The sequence below is a fragment of the Candoia aspera genome, chromosome 13 (assembly GCF_035149785.1).
Source record: "Candoia aspera isolate rCanAsp1 chromosome 13, rCanAsp1.hap2, whole genome shotgun sequence".
Lineage (NCBI taxonomy): Eukaryota > Metazoa > Chordata > Lepidosauria > Squamata > Boidae > Candoia > Candoia aspera.
In genome coordinates, this window is record NC_086165.1 from 1,051,111 (window position 1) to 1,071,643 (window position 20,533).

Here is a 20,533-nt window from a genome sequence, read left to right on the forward strand (position 1 = left end):
CCAACACCCGGGCCACAAAGCAGGGAAGCTTCTGCAGAAAAGGGGCCGTGTTTTCTAGGAACTGCCCCCCCTTCCTCGAGGGATCCAGCCCCCAAAGTCACAGCCCCGCTGCAAACGGAGAAGGCTCACGGCAGGCCCAGGGGCCACATTGTGGTGCGGAGAGACTTGTGGGACATGCTGGACGACCCCAGCCAGAACGTGATTCGGGTGACGTCACCCACGCCTGGTGGCCAAGGGTGCAGGTGAGAAGGGAGGGGCACCGGCCAGGCTCTGCAGCTGCTCTCCCCTTAGTCCTGTTTCAGCTTCAGCCCCTTGTTTTTATCGTAAACCAAGCTCGGGATTTAAAAAAGAAGGAACAGAAGTGGAAACGGAGGGTAAGATGGTCTTGAGCAACTCAATCTATTCCCGCATCGCAATTAGCTTTGGGGTCCCTTCCTGGAGAGGTGACAGCAGGCTATAGATTTTCAATTGCTCCTGCATCCGTCACAGTGCTCTGCGCTGTAGCCGTTGGATTTCTTTCAATGGGAAGAAGAGGGACCTCGTTCTGGGAGCTGGAGAGACTGTGGGAGAAGTTTCACTATCCTACGGCACCTTATCCCTACCTGACCATATTGCCCAGACTCACGGGAAGCCAGACGATCGCAGGGAACAAGTTTATTGCGACCTCGCTGCCAGAGGAGAGCCAGCTGGGTTCCCGTCCACCTCAGCCTCACAGGAGTTCATTCCGAATTCCGCTCCACCCCTGCCCTGGAAACACTGCACTGAAATGTCGGGTACTTGGATGGGAGACTGCACGCACTAGTACAGGCGGTCCTTGTATAGCGACTGCCTCAAGCAGCGACTGTTTGTGATTATGACGGTGACGAAAAAGTCACTTTGTGACCAATCCTCAAATTTACAACCTTCACAGGTCTGTAAAGCAAAGCAAAGCTGAAATCAGATGGTAAGCACAGTCACGGTCTCACTTAGCGACCACTATGTTAACGACCAAGTGGCCGGTCCCAATTGTGGTTGCTAAATGAGGTCTACTTGTAATCCCAACAACTTCAAATTTCAATTTCTGACCGATGTAGAAACAGTTTACTTATTTTCCTATGCAGTGACAGCCGCACAGAAGGGCTACTATTGCTATTTTTTGCTTTGTGTGTTGGTTTTAACCTTATGCTTGCCGCCCAGAGTTGCCATTGTGAGATGGATGGCTATATATAAATCAAGACACACACACACACACTTAATATACCAGAAGGTGAAGGGGTGCAGCTATCTCACTTTCAGTCTGCGAGGGTGTCTTGTGCATATTAAATTCAGTTAACTGGGAATTGTGGAGGGCCAATTAAGACGTTAAATATTAACTGAAAAGTTGGCAAATATCACCTTTTCCAACTGGAGTCTCGGGGGTATCTCTAAAGAACTGAAAATCGGCAAAGCCAACTTTTTCAAAACTGAACAGGATGTGTGGGTACAGCAAGAATTCTGATAAAATCGCTTGGGCTGCTACAGGCGCCTTCCACGGTCGCCCAAGGCCAGGCCAGACAGCAGACGCCCAGCCCTGCCGCCGAGAGGCTCCAGAAAGAGGAGGAGAACTTTCACTCAAGGCACTTGCGGCAGCCACTTTCCTCGGCCTGCATCTGCAGCCCCCCCCCCCCCCGCACAAAGCATGCCTCCCGTCTGCACGCGCCCCGTCAGCCGGGGCCGCAACTGGGGGGGGGCAGACCATCTCCCTCTTTTACGAAGATGCAGAGCCAGTAGGAATGGCCGCTATAAACAGCTGTTTCTGGAGCGGGGCGGAAATGCCCGCAGGAAGACGGGGCACCGCACTGGACTTTCAAGCAGGCTCAAGCCTTGCAAAAGATGCCAATGTGGGATGGGAAACCCATCAGAAGGACACCAAGCTGGAGAAAGTCGGGAGGAGTTTGCCAGCCACTTTTCTGGCCCATAAGTGCCATTAAAGGCATACGCTTTCGCAAGCCGCAGCTCCCTTCGTTGGATGCTCGGAGCAGCTTAATCGACCACCGAGGAAGTCCCCTGTCGCTCGTGAAAGCCGGTGCCTTTTAGCAAACCATGTGACTTCTCCTAATTTTTTGCTGCCGGAGGTTAAGAGCGCTCCCCCTCCAGTGTCTACACGTGGGAGAAACCTCTTGCACGCTGACCACTGCAGCTTGGACGTACCTCCCACCCAACGCAAGACGGCGTGAGACACACAACCGTTCTCCCGCAGAAACGGTCGGAGCCACCCGCCTTTCCCCAGGCATACTTGGGATGCCAGTGTCTTAGCACATGCAGGCGGCGTGTTGGCTGAGAAACCGGGATCCCGTTCAAGGCCGCTTTCGCTCAAGGGCTGAGCAGCTAAGGAAGGACTAAGAGGCTTTGCTGAGCAGGTGGGGCCGGGGCAGCGACCCGGGGGTGCTGGAGGGGGCCCAGTTTAACGCAGGTGGTCAGTTGGGGCTGGTTTGTCCCCGAGTGAGTGAAGCACCGGAGAGGCTCCCTCTGGGATCTGGGGTGGGCAAAGGACCCTTTCTTGGAGCCTCCCGTCAGTGCTGAGCGTAATGCAAATCCAGTCCTCTCCGATTGCGGGCGGGCGCTTGCGCTTTTCCTTAACAGGCTTCCGGTTGGTTTGTCCAGCCCGCTCTCAGAGTCCTGCTTTGTCCCCTTCCTCGCCCTTCCTGGTCCTCCCTCCAACAGCCAGCAACTTGGCTCCCTTTGCTCTGGTCCCTGCATTGCTGACCGCTGGGGCTCCAGCCTGCCGTTGTTCTGGCCGGGCCCCGGCATGACCCCATTAAGGACTCTGTGGCTGCCCTTGAAGCAGGCATGTGGGCTTCTCCTTGGAGCCTCTGCTGAGCCTCTTGATCTTGCAGCTGTCACCTCCAAGCCCTTCCTCTGTTCTTCTTTTCCTGCTTGGAGCATCCTCCTGCTGCCGATTTGGAGAATTGAGTTGCTTCCACAACCCGGAAGCTGCCTCTCAGGAGTTAAAAGGACCTTTCTGGAGAAAAGAGGATCTGTAGCATCTTGGCCCTGGTGCCAGCAGCTACAGTCTAAGGCAGGGTTTCTCAACCTCAGCAACTTTAAGATGTATGGACTTCCACTCCCAGAATTCCCCAGCTCCCTTGCTCACATTTTCACACCAGGAAAAAGGCACCTGGCACACAATATTTTCAGTTGCGTTTGAAATCTGTTATATGACTCCAAGAAAGTTTCCAAAGAAATGAGGCCTCCAGAAATCTTAATGTAGGCTTGAAAGAGATTCCAGGGCAAGCCAGTTTTTTCTCGGGCAGGGAAGGCCTGCAAGGCATCTGCTGCAACCCCTCCTCCTGAGGCATGACTTGATACAACAAGCACGGATGAAAACAACCAATAATATTTTACAGCTGGAGATCAAACCGCACTTTTATAGAGGTTGATAATAAAAGGGGAAGGAGAATCACGAAGCCAAAGGCAACTGCAGTGAATTGCCACAGCCAACTGAGAACCCGGGCTGCTGAACACCAGCTGTGAAGTCTTGAATTCACGTCTCACCTCTGCCAGATGGTCTCACCTGCTCAAGCTCATCTGCAGCACGAGAACCTCAATACTGGCCTTTTTAGGACGTTCCAGAACTTCTGGGAAAGGTGTCAATGTACTTAACATCACACAAAGGGCCGTGTGGGCTGGGGACTATGGGAGATGAGTCCACCACTTCTGGAGGGTACCAGGTTGAGTATCCTTTTCCTGTATTGTTCAGTTTTGCTCCAAAAGTCCAGGGAAACCACACAAGGTCCTCTTTGGTCCTCTTCTTTTCACACCTTCAAGCAGAGTTTGGCTCCAACCTGCCGAGAGTACAGCCTGACCAGGGAGAACAGCTCAGTTTTATGGAGTCAGTCAGACCTTTTGGCCCTTGCCTTGGGCAGTGATTCATTCCTTAGACTGCACACTGCAGGATACGATTTCAAGAACAGCTCAAAATAAAGTATGTGTAAGGAGCTGAGCTCCAGTTTAGAAAGGAACTCTGAGCTGACGTCGAAATAGTTGGGACAACTCAAACTTAGGTGCAACCAATGGAGAAAGTGTGGCAGGAATAGACCGGGAAACACCCAGCCGAGAGGGGAGTCCACTTGATTAAGCCTTCAGGGCTGAAGTCTCCTGCTGCTGAAAGAGTGGTCACGGCAGCCCCACAGGCAAAGTTTTGGACCCAGACCCTCTTCAGGTGAAGGCAGAGACAGTCCCCATGCAATTCTGCCCCCTTCAGTTCCTGATCTTTGAACCAAACATGGGGGAGACAGGCGGCTCTTCAAAAGACGCCTTCTGCGCTGGTGGGTTGCTTCAGAGTCTTCAAACAGAGGACGACTTCTTCCATTGCTCTTGGATCTCAGGTCTATCCTGAAGCAAGCTGGAACACGGCTCAGACACTAAGCCAAGGACAGTTGCTTGGACCAGCAAACACTGGACACAAACAGGTTTCTGTCCCAAGCTACGCATGCTCAAACCCTCTTCCATTTATCTAAAGATCATCCCTTGAGAGATTTAAATCCAATTCCTCTGGCCAGGGTCATTCCCTGAACTTTTCAGCCCCAAGAACCCCCAAAAGTAGCAGCACTTCTACTTCTAAGCAGCTGGGAAGTGGCAGAACACTCCCCCCTCCAACTGAAGACATGACATAGAAGAGACAAAGATGGATGATGGACTACCAGCAACAGAGTTATATGCCTGCAGCAGCTGGAGATCCACTGGATCTCCCCTTTCTAGGCTGTCTGCCTCTTCAGATAGCAGCGTGGCCCCAGAGGGCTGTACGCAAGACAGGTCTTTGGTCACAGAAGGGCAAGTGGTCTAGACAAGCTTACTAAACACATTTCAGTCAGGCGTTTTGAGAGCATGGAAACCTGACATTTACCTACGAAGCTGCCAAATGCAAGAAATGGCTGAGAGTCCAGGTGGAGCCCCCCTCACCCCAAGCAAAGTTGGAGGGATACATGTGGTGAGAAGGGGCCACAGAGACCTGGTAGATGTTTCGAAGACCGTTGGGTACCAGCTAAGCTTCTGAGCGTGCTAAGCAACTGTAAGAAGATGGGAACATTAATCCACTGTCCCTTCCCATTTTTCACAGAAGAAACATTGCTAAGGTTTTACTCTTATTCCTCAACACAGTCTCTGCCTTGAGTGGCTGTGAAATCTGTCCAGCTATACCTTCTGAATGCATTGTCTCGCAACTGTCTCAGCTACTTCAGAAGCCAGGAAAGAGATTGGGTTAAAATAGGACAGGAAAAAATAAAGCTTGCAACATAAAAAATAAATGTTGGTAACGTATTACCAGCGACTTGAAACAAATCCACTACAATCTGTGGAAGAACTGGCACCACCGCAGGGTAACGCTGGTGCCAATCCTGTACGCCTGGCGGTTGGCCCCATTCAGTTCAGTGAGACGGACTCGCAAGTCAACACAGATGCACGAAGGCAGCCTGTCCCCCTCCAGATCCGCTGGGCTGCAACACCTGTTTTACACAGCTCACTAAGCCATCAGGTTAGTTTGTTGTTTTTACTACGCATATGTGAGCCTAACCAGTGTGGTTTGCAAATGCTAGAACATACCATGTGTGAACCTAGTCTTTTGTAACTGATTCAATAAACCATGGCTTTGTGTGATGTGTAAGAGTGGTCAGGACCTACGCTCTTGCAGGGGAGTGTTATGGCACTGGGGGGGCCCTCTGCTGGAGCAAAGGGGTAGTGCCTCAGATCCCCAACTCCTCAGCCTTTCTGCCTTAGCTTACACCCACACCAGTTTGGGCAAAACACACCAAAGGGAGACCAGTCTGGTGACATCCGGCAATCAGGCCTCACTGTGCTCACAGACAGAAACTTGAGGGCCCCCTTGAGCAGAACCCAGTGAAAAGGTGCCCTGTGTGTCCTCCCCACCAAGTCAATAGGAGCTGCACACTTTCTTGCACAAGCCTTGTTCCCTCGCCATGATATTGTTGTAGCATGCTTTCATGCCCTCTGGCCTTGGCGCACAACCAGGATTATGTTCCAGCTGTTTCAAGAAAGGCCTGCTTTGCTAGACGAGGTTTAACCCCCATCAAACACGGAGGAGCCAAAACTAGGATATGGGTTGGTGAGGCTTGGATCCCAACAGGGAGGACCTGAGGTGGACGCACCTCCTTGCTTCATTCCCCACGAGGCCAGCTCTCTCTGCCTGGGGCTGTGGGTGATCTGGAAGCTCAGCTACAAGGAGGTCCTATAAAACCCCCTTGGCACATCCCACCCTTTTCATAACTCCTAAACAAATGCTCCAGTTTGCCTTTTATAGGCTGCCCACGAGGCTGGTCCCATCCAGGCTTCCGTGCAGATGCATTATTCAGAAGCCACTCTATGGAGGGAAGCAGCAGCTGGAAATAATCCAGGATCTAAGTGTTAGCCTGTCTTGCCTCTTGAAGAGGATCCATAGAAAGAAAGCCAACCTGGGCTGTAACTGTTTTAGCCTGGTGTGTTGTGCAAGCCCACCTGTGCAGTTAAGGTAAGGTTCCGTGTGCAATGCAACCCAGAACATTGGGGTTTTGGGGTAAGCCCTGGTTCAGTTAACTGTGGGGAAGTCTGTCACTGAATGCTGCTAATGGAAGTTGGTAAGAAGCTGTGGTGGTTTCAGCTGCATCTTTCCATGCTCGGTTACAGCCTGAATTCGCACATCGTGCTGATCTCACATAGATTGTTGATTACCACATGATTCACACCTCATGTGATGCTGTTGTCCTTGGTTTATAAGCCATCGTGGTAGAATTCACACTACATGCTAAAATAAAATGAAGTGAAAGAGTTGGTGTTCCTTTTCCCATGTCTTTTCCATGGAGAGAACCTCATGGAGGACAAGGGTGCCGCTTAAAGCATCTGGACCATCAACAGATGGCTTTACTACGAGGACTCAGGGGACCCCAAGCCCACGTGGCAGGAGAAGCTCAGGGTCCGCTCCAAAGACCTTGTGGGAAATCTCCTGCTTCCATCCCTGCCTCAGGGTGGCATCCCCTTCCCCAGACAGCAAGCCAGACCACCCCTCTGGGACCGGTCCATTCACAGGAACAGATTGAGGGGGAGAGCAGCCTTCCACTTCCTCCCCTTCACTTAAAGGTAGGAGGGGGGGACCTCCCACTGGCCCTTGAAGGCCACCTCAGCCGAGAAGAACCCCACAGACGCTCTCCAGCTTGACAATCCCACCCACTCAAAAGATGCCAGCGTGAAATGATGGCCGAGACCCCAGGCTTCACAGGCCTTTTGGGGTCCTCTGTCAGCATGGATGAGCACGAGGGGGGCCTCTCTCAGTATGGAAGGGAGTTTCTCGGGCTAATCACGGTGTGGGCACACGAAGCAGCGTGTAAACCGGGGAGGCAGGTGGCCCATTTCTGGCTACTGTGGTTCAGAAGGCTGATGCCCCCCTTCGCTGGGAGCTGAGAAAAATCAGACCTTCTTGCTCTGGGGACTTAATGCTCTTACACGGGCGACTGCGAATCATGTCATCCCTGTAAAATGTGCTCGGGTCTTCCGTCCTTTGCATTTCCCACAGCTTTAAGCAAGCAGCTAGTGGGGTTCCTCGTTTGCACGAAGGGAGACGGTCCGCAGTCTCCCTGTTGCCTCTCTGCAAGAAGGCAAGGCGGAGGTTCAATTCTGCACCGCCTTTGCAGCAGAGGCGCCTGAATCCAGCCCTCCCCTTTGGGCCTGCGAGCTGTGAAGCGGGACCACCACTTGCAGGAGGCGAGGCTGAGCCGAGTTATCCAAGGGGATCCCCCCTCACTCCTGGATCTTAGCAGAGGGGAGGCAGGGAAGATCCCCGTGGATCGGAGCGGGGCCCGCAGCCTCTACTGCTGAACCCTTGGCAAAGAGGGCCTCTAAGGAAGACACAGGGGGGGAAGGAGGGAGGAACAATCTGCTTCTCCTCAACAGGCCCATTGAGGGACCCTTTTTCCAAGCACTAAATAGAGACGGAAAAACTTCCTGTCGATTAGCCGGCTGGCCTTCCTCCCCTCCCAGCGCTAAAAAAACCGAGCCTCTCCCGTGTTCCCTGCTGTTTTCAAAAAGGAGAGTGGCCCCTTTAAACAGCAGCCCTCTTGGGAAGATTGGAAACAGAACTTCCGCCCCTCTGGAATGCAGTGTGCGGCAGGCTCCCCGTCTGGACTGGGAGCAACATACCCTAATAGGGAGCTGATCCCGCCCGCCCCCGGGAAGCGCCCGGCCTCCCCCCACCTCCTCCCACACGTGGCAGCAGCAGCTCTGCTCTGCGCCTTGAGGACTCGTGCGGTGCTTTGCGCCCCCGGCCAAGCTGCCCTTGCATTTGGGGCTCAACAGCAACACGAGAGACGCTTTGGATGGTCACCTGGGGGAGGGGACCAGTGCCTGGGGCATGGGTGGGGAGCAATTCCACAAAGCGAGCTGGGAAGCCGGAAAGGGCAGAGTCTGGGCATCGCTGACTCCTTGGCTGCAGATGCCCGAGGCCAGGAGAGCTTGAGCAGGGGGCGCAGAGGCATTTCCCTCCCTCTTTGACGGCCGAGGAAGAGCCGGGGAAAGCCTTCTTTGGAAACTGAACTTCACAATCCCTGCCGCCAACCACAGTCCTCCTTCGCTCAAAAACTTGGTTAAGTTTTTAGGAAGGACGCGGATCCTGCCGCTGTTCTGCTCCTAAGCCTCGGAGAGGGCTGTGCCCCAAACCCTGGGCATGAGGGAGGGGCTTCCTCGCCGGCCCCTGTGAGAGGCTGCACCAGAAGGAGCCCTGGCCGGGTCCAGAAAGCCACACTTCACTTTGAGCGCCAGGCAGTCTCCTTTTAAAAAGCGAGCCCCGGGGAGAAACCAATCCTTTTCTGGCCCTCTATGTGCCCTCCAAGGGAAAGCAATGATTTATGCACTTGACGCCAGGGCATTTGTACTCTCCCCTTCTCTGCCGGAGGACAAAACAAAGCCTTTGGGGCAGGGCGGAACAGCCAGATTGTCCCTCCCCGCTGAAAATGTAAGCGGGGTCAAGCTGCCGATGCTTGCCCGGGCAGCCCTCCCAAGCCCCCAACTCCTGGCAGGGTCGGGGTAACTCCCATCATCCCCACCCAGCCGTAGCTTCAGGAAAGGCATTGGCCGCACTCACCCCTAATGCTAAAGCAGGTGCAACATGGAGGGGTTGAATCTGTTTGCAGCTCTAAGCCAGTCTTTCTCAACCTTGGCAACTTTAAGAGGGGTGGAGTCCAACTCCCAGAATTCCCCAGCCAGCCATGCTGGCTGGGGAATTCTGGGAGTTGGACTCCACCCCTCTTAAAGTTGCCAAGGTTGAGAAAGACTGCTCTAAGCCATAATGCCTGGTTCACCCAACAGGTAAGCTAAGCACGGACCAGCCATGTCATGTCCAGATCTCTTTGCATTGGGGGGACGCAGCTACTGACCAACTGACCATCTGCTAACCCCCACCCCCTGCTTTGCTGCCCTCCCTGCAGCCAGGCTGCATTGGCAGGCGCCTTTCTCTGGTTTGGCTCCTGCGATCGAGAACAAGGAAAGACTGCCAGCATAAAAACAGCAAGATTGTCCAAATGGTCAACACCAAGATTGAGAAAGGGGACTCTAATGCTTCAGCACGCATCCTGGGAGGCGAGGCAGGGAAAGCTCAAGCCTGCGCTCTCTTGAATGCAGCCGCTGAGCGAATAAGAAGGGAGTGCCAGACAAAAGATTCCCCCCCTTTCCAACCAGCCCAACCTGGAGCACCACAGATGGTGACAACTCAGTTCAGGAATGCAACCCCCTCCGTGAGCCACAAAAACGCCGAGCATTTCTGAATTCCTGATCTCGGAAGGTTGGCTGGCAACGGAGGCTGCTGACTCGCTGCTTCTGCGTGGTGCAATTGGCTCGCAAAATATGTGGGGAATGCACCACCTCATTTTCAGTTTATTCCTGTTTCATCATCCAAAGTGGCTTAAAAGAACCCATCAGACAGAGGCTCAGCAACTCAAAATTTGGATCGTTCCCCGAAATGATCTCATTGTCTTTCTCTCCTTACCCCACTTCCAATTCTTTCCTCTTCCTCGGTTGAGTTTTAGACTGGAAGCTCTTCAGGGCTGAGATCAGCCGGCTTGCATGCATCAATCATTCTACACATAAACAAACATTGGACTCATTTGTGACTTTCCTGTGTTGACAGCCATTCCCCACTCCCCGGATCACACCCTGCCTGTTATATGCTGAATTTGTTTTCCTAGTAACAAAGGATCTTGGAATTTGCTAAATGATTTAAAAAAAATCTTAGGAATCAACAGTTCAAAATGAAGCGTACCTACCTGACACCACTGACCTAGTTCTTCAAGGCCAGCCCAAATTGGAAGATGTTGCAGGACTCAGAACGGGATGCAACCAAGCCACAGGTAAGTCTCATCACATCTGACTAGGAAATGGGTGTCACCGGCACCCATAGCACAGTCACACGAATGAACTCTTTGCCTCAACCAGAGCTTGAAAGTCCCAAGTGGGCAGAGTCTACTGGAAACTCTGAAAAACTGGATGACTTTTGGAGTCCTGTGTAAAATGCTTCCTTTTCTGCAAATACATTGCTAGACCTTTCCCCACATCCTGGAGAACCCTCAAATTTCATTACGTATTTTGAGAGATCAAATGAACTGGTTCTAATCCTGCTCAACCCATTTCCTTGGTTAGAGGGGAATCCCAGCTGTTTTACTGTAGACCATAATCCCAAATAACATCCGATAGCATTTCAAGGACTATACTCAGCCACTCCACATCCCTTCTGAATGCCCAGCTAGCTTAAGAAGTGATAATGCAACCATCAGGAGGGGCAAGGGCAACATCTGACACAGGGACGCCCTACCAGGCAAGCATGAGTTTGAGAGCTGCAACAAACAGAGTCCAAATCCCACCCCCCCACCCAGTTCTGACAGGACACCAAGTTGTCCCGGCTCTCCTCATTTGCTTTCTCCACGGCCAAACCATCATCTTGGGAAAGGAGTGAACCGTGCTTTAAGGAAGCAGGTGGGCTGTATATTTGCAAGCAGCAGACAGACAGGAATTGTGTTTTCCTGCCACAGCAGTACGTCTCGCAGCCCCCAGAAGACTAACACGGGTCCTTAGGAACATGCCATTGCCATCTCCTGCCTCCAGATGCTCACGCCGCAACCAACGTGTTAAGCTTCAAGGCTCTCCTAAACATGGACACTGTTCTCCTCCTGCGTAAGATGGTCGCTTGACCCAAGTACCCAATTTCTGACCCAAACAGGGCACGTGACATTTCAAAGCAACAATCCCAAAGCAGCTACGACAGACAGAACTGTTGGAGGGCTCCCAAGAACACTGAAGGAAGGAGCTACTTGGTTCAAAAGGTTTATTGAGGGTAAATACGAAACAGCTTTGGGGGCCTGATAAAGAGCATACATACAGTGTCACGTCAAGAGAGCGCATCCTGTCATTTTGGACAGTGGTCATCTTCCTTGTGGTGGGCACGGTCGCTTCTGATGGCGAGCCCCCCTCTTCCAGAAGCCTGAACACCACGAAAGGAGCATTGGCTGCCTTCAGATGTTCGGTGGCTGCATGCCAACGTTGTCTCTGACAGCGCCCGAAGTGGTTTGATTAAAGGACAGAAAGAAGAGCCAGCAAGTCCTCAATCCCCGTTGCTTGCAACGAGGACATCTCATACTCTGCCAATAGAGTGAAGAAGTGTCTGGGTTGAGGCAGGACACCCTCCCTCGCTGGAAGGAAGCACCCCAAGGAAAGGCAAACACATTTGCTGACCGGGCATCTTCTTCAGAAAGCCAACGGCAGAGCACCACGGGTGGGATTTTAATGGAGAAGAGCAGAGGGGGCAGAGCCTGAAGAAAAAGATCCAGATCCCGGCGAGCTGCTGCAGCCCCTTTCTCAAAGGCCACCCTTCAGGATCCATTTCCCTTTTTAATTGAAGCATCACATGATTAAAACCATCAGGAATTCAAAGCTGTTTGCCAGCAGGGCTTTTTTATTGGAGGACGCTCAAGGAAACGCAAACTGCATCCGGGCGTGACCTGTCTGGAAATTCCCTTGTGGAAGAGGACTCTGATTCCCTTGCTCAGCCTTCCTGCCTTCAGACCCCGAGCCACGTGCCCTTCTCTGCACGTTTTCCTAAGTGTGTCCGCTGCACGAGGACTTTGAAATAAAAAGCGTACGGGGCATTTGGGGTGAGTAAGTTTTAGGACAGGGGGCGAGGGACAAAAGCGGAGGACAAGAGATCTTTCTGGAAGCCCACCCATTCCCAAGAGCCGGTCCTTCGAATGTTCCCCTTCTCGGCCATACCTGAGCCGAGGCAGGCTGCTGGAGGGGACTTCGCTTTCCCAGTAACGTGGCAATCTGGCTAGTCTATCCAGTTGCCTCTGTTTCCCATGACAATCTAGCATGACTGGGAGCTGCCAATCGGGGGACAATCAATTTTGATTATGAAACCATCAAGACAAAGACACCCATCCCTGCAAGAAGGAAAGGGGTTTCGCAGGGAAGAAACAAGGCTTATCGGTCCCCTGCTCTGCTTTGTGTGGGTTGGTGACGCATTTCATGGAGATTTGACCCTCCCTCCACGCTGACCATCCACAGGCTAAAGGACACAGTCCACAAACAGGTTTAGCCCCCTCTTCTACAGCTTGGTGTACACCCAAGGGTGTACATGATGCCACCCACCCTCTTTGGGCAAGCAAGCAGCCCAGGCTGAGACCCTCTAGCATCAGGCCTCAGCAATTCTGCCCACCCCGTTGGCCAAACAATGCTCCAAAAGATGTTGCCTGTATCCCAGGTAGCGCTTCCCAAATGACGATGCTTGGAGCTGAGCGGCTTGGTGACAAGGTGAGCTGTGATGCTTAAGAACCCCTCAAGGTAGTCAGGATGGCTGGAGGAAGCTTCCCCCACCCCACCCCAGCAGATACAGCACAACCTTTGTCCTGAAAATTTCTGCCACCCAATGGTTAGGTTGATTGAGACAGCTCAGCCAAACGTATTAAGTAATTACCATATTTTCAGCCACGTTGCAGAGTCGGTTTGGAATAAGAAACATGGAGAATAATTTTACCTTAGCTAAGATTTTATGTCACATTAAAGGAAGAATAATTGCAGCACCTTTGGAACTGCAGCCTCTCACTCAAATTTTTTTTTTCCTAAAACGTTTCCCTTGAGATAGCAGTTCACTGGTCATCTACTGGAAAAATGCAGTCTCACGTTATTGTTCAGATGATAAATATGTAGACATTGTCATCTGCAATTCATAAAAACAGCGGCTGACTCGCCCTGCAAAACTTCGGTGAAAAAAAAGATGGGACCGAAATGCGTGTGGCTAACCCTCGTGGGTCCATCCAGTTTGAATCAGCACCCCAAGAGCAGCTGAACAAGCCGGGCTTAGAAGCAAGGTCGTTCCATCTCAGGTGTGAAATCCACCTCCTGGAGAATCACTTGTTCTTGCTCAGCAGTCGGACATTTAGGGGTGGCCAAGGGAACACATCCTGCCAAACAAAGTCTTCACAGAACCGAGAGAGAGAAGCGGTTGAGTTTAATGCTGAGAAGCCGTGTCTGCGCAAGAGGTGCACTGGTGGAGGGGCGCTGCATTTCTCCGAAAGCAGGACTGTTCTAATTCTCTGGGGGCGGACAAGAGGGGGCCGCTGTCGGCCAGGTGCTGGATCGAATGCTTTTAGTGCAAACAGCTTCTGTAAAGGGTTCCTCCGGTTTTTTTGTCAAGAGCGAAGCCGTCGCGTAACCCTGGCAGAGACCCACCGGCCCCCAACTCCGACGGGGCAGCCTGTCCACCACGCAGACTTCTCAACGCTGCTTTCCTACATATGACACCGAAGTCCTTAACGCAGGCCAAAGAGGATAATAAATAGATCAAAACTTCAGGTTATGCTATAATACTGGCTTGATCACCCGGTTGCGAGAAGCAAGACCTCCGTCTCCTGAGACACAATCAACAAGGGCCGGGGGGTGGGGGGGCGGGGTCATAGGGTACCCTCACACTGTACCGCGGGGTGGGCTTGCCAACAGGCTGTGGCTGAAGCATCAGGTCTTCTCCCCCCCAAAACGTTGGCAAGTACTTGGCAGTGTCTCTGCGGCACGACCCCCCGCCCGCCCGCCCACCCGCCCATCTCAGCACTCTTTCTCCCAAACAAAACCGGGGTGGCCGTTTAGCCCTCCTCTTCCCGCAGTTCGCTCGGGAGAAACTTGTACTGCTGCTGGCGGATCTGGGCCAGCTTTTTCCTGGCTTCTTCCAGCTCCCGTTCTTTCTTCAGCATCTCCTCCTGGGCTGCGATGATCTGGGGGAAGCAAGGCAAGGACGGTGCTACAGAAGTCCAATCCACGGAAAATGAATTTATCTCCCCATGGTTGCCGTGCGCTAGCGAGGACCAGGATCTTGGGAGAATTTAGGTCACCCAGCACGTGACACGACCGAGGGAGCCCGTTAAGCTCTCCTGCCTGTAACCCTCTGCTTTCTCCGTGGTCTTCCTGAACAGGAAGCTGCTCCCCCCACGTCCCAGCTCCTGCCCGGGGCCAAACAGAAGTGAGCCCATCGTCCTGCTTTCTCCTACAGACCCAACCAATCCTCAACCCGAGAAGGAAGGGGAGGGGGCCAGGGAAATGACTGGCACGGGCAGGGGCAGACGCACCTGTGCAATGCCTCCCACAAACTTGGTCTTCACCACCACATCGTCGTCATCCGCCTTTCCAAAGGCAGCCTTCTGGGCCGCCCTGACCAAGTTGTCTGATGCCCGTTTCACGGCGTTGCCCGCGACCTGCCAAAGGAGGGCAGACGCAGCAGCTGAAGGCCCGTTTGTGGATGCAACTATTACAACAATCCAGCCCAACTGAATAGCCCTAAATCATTCCTATTAACAGGTTAAAATGTCAAATCCTAATCGATGGCTAGTAAAACCATTCAAGACTAAGGTGCAAGCCAGAAAGGCAATCGAAAAGCCAACCAGCGACCCATTTAAAAGCGTTACGCCCAAGGAAGAAATTCTGCCACAGCCGGGGAAACGCCTGACCAAAAGGCCTGCCCCTCCCACGCTCCTCAATGGTGGCCCAACAAGGCTCGAGCTGTCCCACGTGATTTCGAGGCTGGCGTACGCTGCTGCGTGTGCCCTTGCTGGCTGGGGATTATAGGCGCAGAAGCCACTTCATCAGGAGGACACCTGGAGGGAGAGGCTGAGACGGGCCTGCCAGCTCAGGCTTGGCGCTAGCGCGAGCAGGGGTGGCACAGTGGCTGAGGGTGAGCTGCGAGTTTCTCAGCTCAGATGTCCCCCCAGCTGAGCAATGGCAAGTTGCCTTAGCAACCCTCTCGCTCCCCGGCCTCTCAGCAGGGTTGCCAGATTTGCAGAAAGGTGTCACATCAGCCAGTGCCTGTTAAGAAACAGCACGGACCAACAGGGCCTCGCCTCCCCCGGTCAGTCAGGGTGGGGTTGCCAACATGCGAATGGAGCGTGCGTACCTGGAGCCTCCTCACGGCCTCCGAGTCCTGGTCAGCCTTCACTTTGCAGGCCACCAGCAGCTGCGCCGTGGAAGCGGCCACTTGCTTGGCCGAGGAGATGAGCTTCTCCTCGCTGGCGTGGCCTTGGACCGACGCGTTGGCTGCTTCACAGAGGTTGCTGGTTGCCGCGGCCACCATCCGGGCCTGTAGAGGGCATCCAAAGAGGGCAAGGCCCCGTCTTAGCATGGAACTGGGCCAAGAGTCCCTCTGATCCAGTCAAAGGAGGCACTGGCCTGTGAACTAATTTGGCATAACGCTTGCCACTGAAAGTGGACAGGAATGGCGCTGGATCTGGTGTCTGCAGTAAAAACCATCTCCCCCATCTTCTGCCTTGACCTGACTTCTGATCCTTTGGCCAACTTCTTGTGGAAGTTTTATCCAGGTTCCTCCTGTGGGAAGCCCCCTGCCCCAAAGAGGGACCCTCAAAGCCCAAGAGGTTGGGCAGAACCTGTCCCTCTGCCTTAAGAAAGGACAAAAATATCAGAAGCGACTCACCGCAGAAATCAGCCCCTGAGACCACTGTCCATCATCAGCAGCGTTGGCAGGGATGGCTCCCACCTGGAAACCCCAATTAAAAAAGGCCTTGATATCATTTCAAAGCATCCTTGTTTGGGGAATAAAGTGGAGAGGCACTTTCTGGCTTCTAAAGAAGCCTTTGTCTTCAGGACGGTGTCAGATTGCACATTTGGGTCCTACACAACCATAAGAGGGTTGCACCACTAATGCTGCTCCCGTGCATCACTTTCCCTTCCTCACTTCCCAGGCGTTCCTTCTCTGGGGTTTATCTGTCCCCTTAAGTGGAAAAGTGGTACGTTTGCCTTGGGTTTAGCATAATGTGAAAACCCAGCCAAGTGGCACGCACTAGGCTGCTATGGCCATTTCACAATCATGGTTGAAAAATTATGACTTAGAAGCGTGTGCAAAGCACAGCCCAGGATTTGTTGGGCAGAAAGGGGGATAGAGTGCAGGGAAGCGAAGAAGAGAAGGGCAGGCGGACGTAGATGCTGGAACCGACCCGCGGAGCTTCCAATCTGTTGGCAGGGTCTTGGCCACCCACCTTGCCTTGGGCGACCAGCTCCCTCTGAGCGGCAGAGGCCGACTTGACCAGGGCACTGGTGGCGGCAGCGATCGACTTGGCAGCTTCGAGAATCTGTTCTTCGAAATCCAGGGTCTCGTCTGCCTGCTGGGATCAGAAAAGAAGCCCATCATGCACCACTCCGGGCAGCTCCCAGCCAGTTCCTCGCTGGCTCTGCCATTTCGAACAGACCCCATAGCGAGCGAAGCTGCGAGACGCCCCATCTGCACAAGACGCTCCACGTTTTTCCGCATCAGAGGGGACGAGAGGGAAGCAGCGCTGTAAATTCAGAATTCATTTGGAGGAAAACATAAACAAACTGCGGACATCTTGGAGAGTCAGCAGCACAAGGGCACGTTTTGGCACGAGGATGCCAGGCTGTTTCTGATGACTGGGGAGGGCTGAGTGGCAGCGGCTGGGCTCCCAGGAGCCTCCCATCACACCCCTTTATGCCCTCCCCACCCCAAAGCGGCACGCCAGGAGGAGTAGGATGGAAGAGGGCAGCTTCGGGAAAGAAGGAAAGGCTCCTGGAAGGATAAAGCCGGCCGCTGTGGGGGAGGAGAGGAGTCCATGGAATCTGGAGAAGGAAAAGGAACCCAAGGCCAAAAGCCCCGGGTTCAAGGATGCAGATGGAAATAAACCAGCCACTTTTTTTTCTTTTCTTAAAAAGAAAAACAGAGCCACACACTGAACTGAAAGCGACTGTTGATGTTCCGACTTTGCTAACACAAGAGTGGGAAAATGGCCCTCCGGACCCTCTTTCCGATCCTCGGGGGCGGGAGCGATTGGGGTCCATGTTCCCGTGCCTCGTTAGCCACCTGGCTCCGTCTCCTGAACTCTGAAAGGGCCGTTCCTAAAAGGCCGCCTGTCCCGCAGGGAGAGAAGAAGGCCCGGCGGCTGGGGAAGAGCTGCAGTTCGGACAGAGCCGAGAGAAGACCCCGGAGGGAGACAGGTTTCGGGTCCCACGAGCCGCACTGCCCATGAAGCGAAGCTCGCGCAAAATTCAGGGACATTCAGTAACCAGAAATTCCAGCGGCTTCCAAGTTGGACACAGACATTCTGGTTCTCCCTCTTATCTGCTCCAGTGCGTGGGATTAAAAGATAAACTGCTGCTGTGGCTGTTTCCGTAACTGATCGTCTAGCATCGCTATCGCTATTTTAAAATGTTTTCTTCCACAAACCCCACAAGAGTAGAAGCCATCCTTTTGCAGCAATGCATTTCAAATCCAGCCAGTTGGAAATGAGCAGCAAAGGAACCAAAGTAAATACAGGTAGTCCTCACTTAATGACCATTTGTTTAGTGAAGGTTCAGACTTACGACGGTGCTGAAAAAACTGACAACCGCTGCTCACACTTAGGACTGCTGCAGCATCCCTGCAGTCATGTGATCATGATTTGGGTGCTTGGCAACCGGTTTGCATTTATGTCTGTCGCAGCATCCTGTGGTCACATGATTGCTGTTTTCAACCTTCCTGGCCGGCTTCTGACAAGCAAAATCAGTGGGGAACTGCGTGATTGCAAGTGGCTTGCTTAATGACCACCGCAAAAAGGGTTGTAAAATTGGGTCAGATTCGCTTAATGACTGCTTCACTTAGCAACCAAAATTCCGGTCTCAATTGTGGCCATTAAGTGATGACTACCTGTAGATAGAAATAAAGGAAAGCATACGGCTGGGGTTCTCTGCTTTGGCTCCCTCTGCTGGGCAACCTCCGAACTGGTCTGGGAGGGGAAAAGCGCCAGAAGAATCTGCAAGGGCTCTAAAAGCTCTCTGCGGATGTTGTCATTGCCTCCCGCTATGCTCTGTGTAAAACAACGTCCCCGGAGACAAAGCGGGACGCTGCAGGAATGTTTGATATACGGTTGGGCTAAGTTACAACCTAATATATCGAACATATCAGACAGAGCCTCACAGGACAAAAAAGGCTCAAGCCTGAGCAAGGAATGTGCAAGAGGCGGGAGCCGGTTTGGGTCGGCGGAGGAACGCCCTCCTGCCCACCTTCCAGACGCTGGCGCCAACGGGCCCAGCCCGAGGGAGGAAGACGGCCCATGGAAGAGCCCTGCTGCCCCCAACAGCTTCCCAGCGGAAAGCGCAGAAAACAAACCATTTTCTGCTTAACGTTACGAACTTCAGGCGGACGGATGATGATCTGTTCCTACAGATATTCTCGTTCTCTAGGTATACCGGGAGGAATCGCGATCAACAAGGAGGCAAAGCGTCGGCGTCTGTTTCAATCCATCCCAGAGAGGTGCAACGGAAAGACCTTCGGTGCGATCCATGTCTGCGGGCAGCCTATGCGCCTAAACGTTTTCTTCCACAAACCCCACAAGATTAGAAGTGGGGGACAAGAGGGAGCAGGGGGTGGGCAATGCAACCCACGCGTGACCCTGTCCTGGCCCGGACGGTCTCGGGAAAGAAGCCGCTCTTGCCAGATGGTGTTCGCACGCGGCCAGGACAGGCCTGGGACGGCAGCCACAAACGTTTCCCCGTTGCAGTTTCCCCACCAGAAACCTCTCGGCAGCCGCCCAGCTCAACCAAATCTCTTCTTCGGCCCTGCAGACAAGTCGGCGCAGACCCTGGCCAGACCCCTCCCCTCATTTTCCTGCTGTGGCTCTTTGGGGACCCAAGGGGCCACGGGTTCTCCGACTCGCTCCGCCAAGAGCCCCCTGGGAGCACCAGAGGCCTCTCCCGGGCCCGTCAGGGGAGGGGAGCCCTGCCTGGGATCCCGGCTTGCTTGGGAGGGGATGCCTTGCGGGCCTCCCCCAGAAGAGGGTCTCTGGGCTGCAGCCCACCCCCTGCTCACCTTGGGCTTGGCTCTGGGCTTCAGCTGCTCCAGCTTTTTGGCGGCGGCCTCAATGGAAGCAGCAGCTCCGAGGAGCTCTGTCTCGGCAATGACGGTGGGATCTTCGGGGTTGACCCACTCCGTGCCTGGAGGTGGACGATGACAATGTGGTTTATTGCATTCTGTTCCACGACTCAACTAATAACCCTTTGACTTCCTCAGCTGGGAGGCGGACGACGCGGCTTGTTCAGCCCTCACGCCTTCTCGTGCGTGGTCTTGTCTCTGCACTTCTGCTTCCTGCACTGACTGCTCATGGACTTCAACAGAACGTGTAAGTGAAACATTAAGCCACAATCAGGTGCCAGGACCTGAAAGCCAAGGTTCCCTACAGCAACTGTGGAAGGAGACACCCTCAGTTCACGCTCACCATAGCTCCTGAATGCCACCAGTTATCCCAGCCACAACTCTGGTTCTTTGGCTTCCCAGTCCAGTTATAACGGTATGTGGGAATGACCAAGGGAACGGTCAGATGAAAGGCAGCTTAGCCCGCAGCGGGAGAGTGGGCAGGGCAAGAGGCTCAGAAGAGACCCTCCCTAGTTTTTTGGGTTGTAAAGGGGTGGGGAGTGGGGGAGAGAGGTACTTTCAGACTTGCAAGGTTCTGTTGATGCCACCTTGCAGTCAAGTAGAATTAGTTCATCTGGTCGTGTTTCCGGTCTGGCCTGCCTAGTAAGGCTGACACTAGCCTACAGCCCTGGGATTTTCTGCTGCTCTCCTTTTCAAGATCAAGCCGGGTTTGACGCTGTTTAGCTTCCAAGCCTACGTAAGTTTAGGCTTACGGTCACAGGAGAAGATTTTTCTTTTTCTCAATTTAGTTTGGCCAGGAGAGATTCAAAACTGCTGCCTCCTGTACAAGCCTCTTGTTGGGGTTTTCCTTGTGTACGATCCCTGCTAAGAGAGGGGTGAAGGGCAGGACCTTTTTGGTGGCAGCCCCTGTCCACAGAGGGACATCCCCCCACCTTCCTCTAAAAGTTGGTTCCAACCCGACTGAGTTTTGGACTTGCATCACTGATTTGATTATCCTGTGGTTATTTCAACCAGTGTTTTGTTCTGGCCTCTAATTTCATGCGATTTTTAAAATCTGAAGGTTGATTTGGGAGCCCCAGTGGGACAGCCACACAACTGAAACAGAACCCCTTCCCCAACTACACAGCATTTTCT

General features: G+C 53.3%; 1 protein-coding gene across 2 annotated transcripts in view; it reads right to left on the reverse strand.

Moving 5' to 3' along the window:
- Nucleotides 1-14,074: 14,074 nt before the first annotated feature.
- TLN2 (talin 2) overlaps nucleotides 14,075-20,533 on the reverse strand; it is a 56,835-nt gene continuing 50,376 nt past the window's right edge. Inside the window, exons 51-56 of one of the 2 annotated variants that reach the window (XM_063313888.1) lie at nucleotides 19,337-19,461; nucleotides 16,518-16,640; nucleotides 15,956-16,018; nucleotides 15,422-15,604; nucleotides 14,601-14,726; nucleotides 14,075-14,249 (exon numbers count right to left, since the gene is read on the reverse strand). In XM_063313888.1, coding sequence (XP_063169958.1) covers nucleotides 14,121-14,249; nucleotides 14,601-14,726; nucleotides 15,422-15,604; nucleotides 15,956-16,018; nucleotides 16,518-16,640; nucleotides 19,337-19,461 — 749 coding nt within the window. In that variant the 3' untranslated portion in view covers nucleotides 14,075-14,120. Of the gene's footprint in view, nucleotides 14,250-14,600; nucleotides 14,727-15,421; nucleotides 15,605-15,955; nucleotides 16,019-16,517; nucleotides 16,644-19,336; nucleotides 19,462-20,533 lie in introns of both variants that reach the window. The other variant, XM_063313887.1, reaches the window with a different exon arrangement.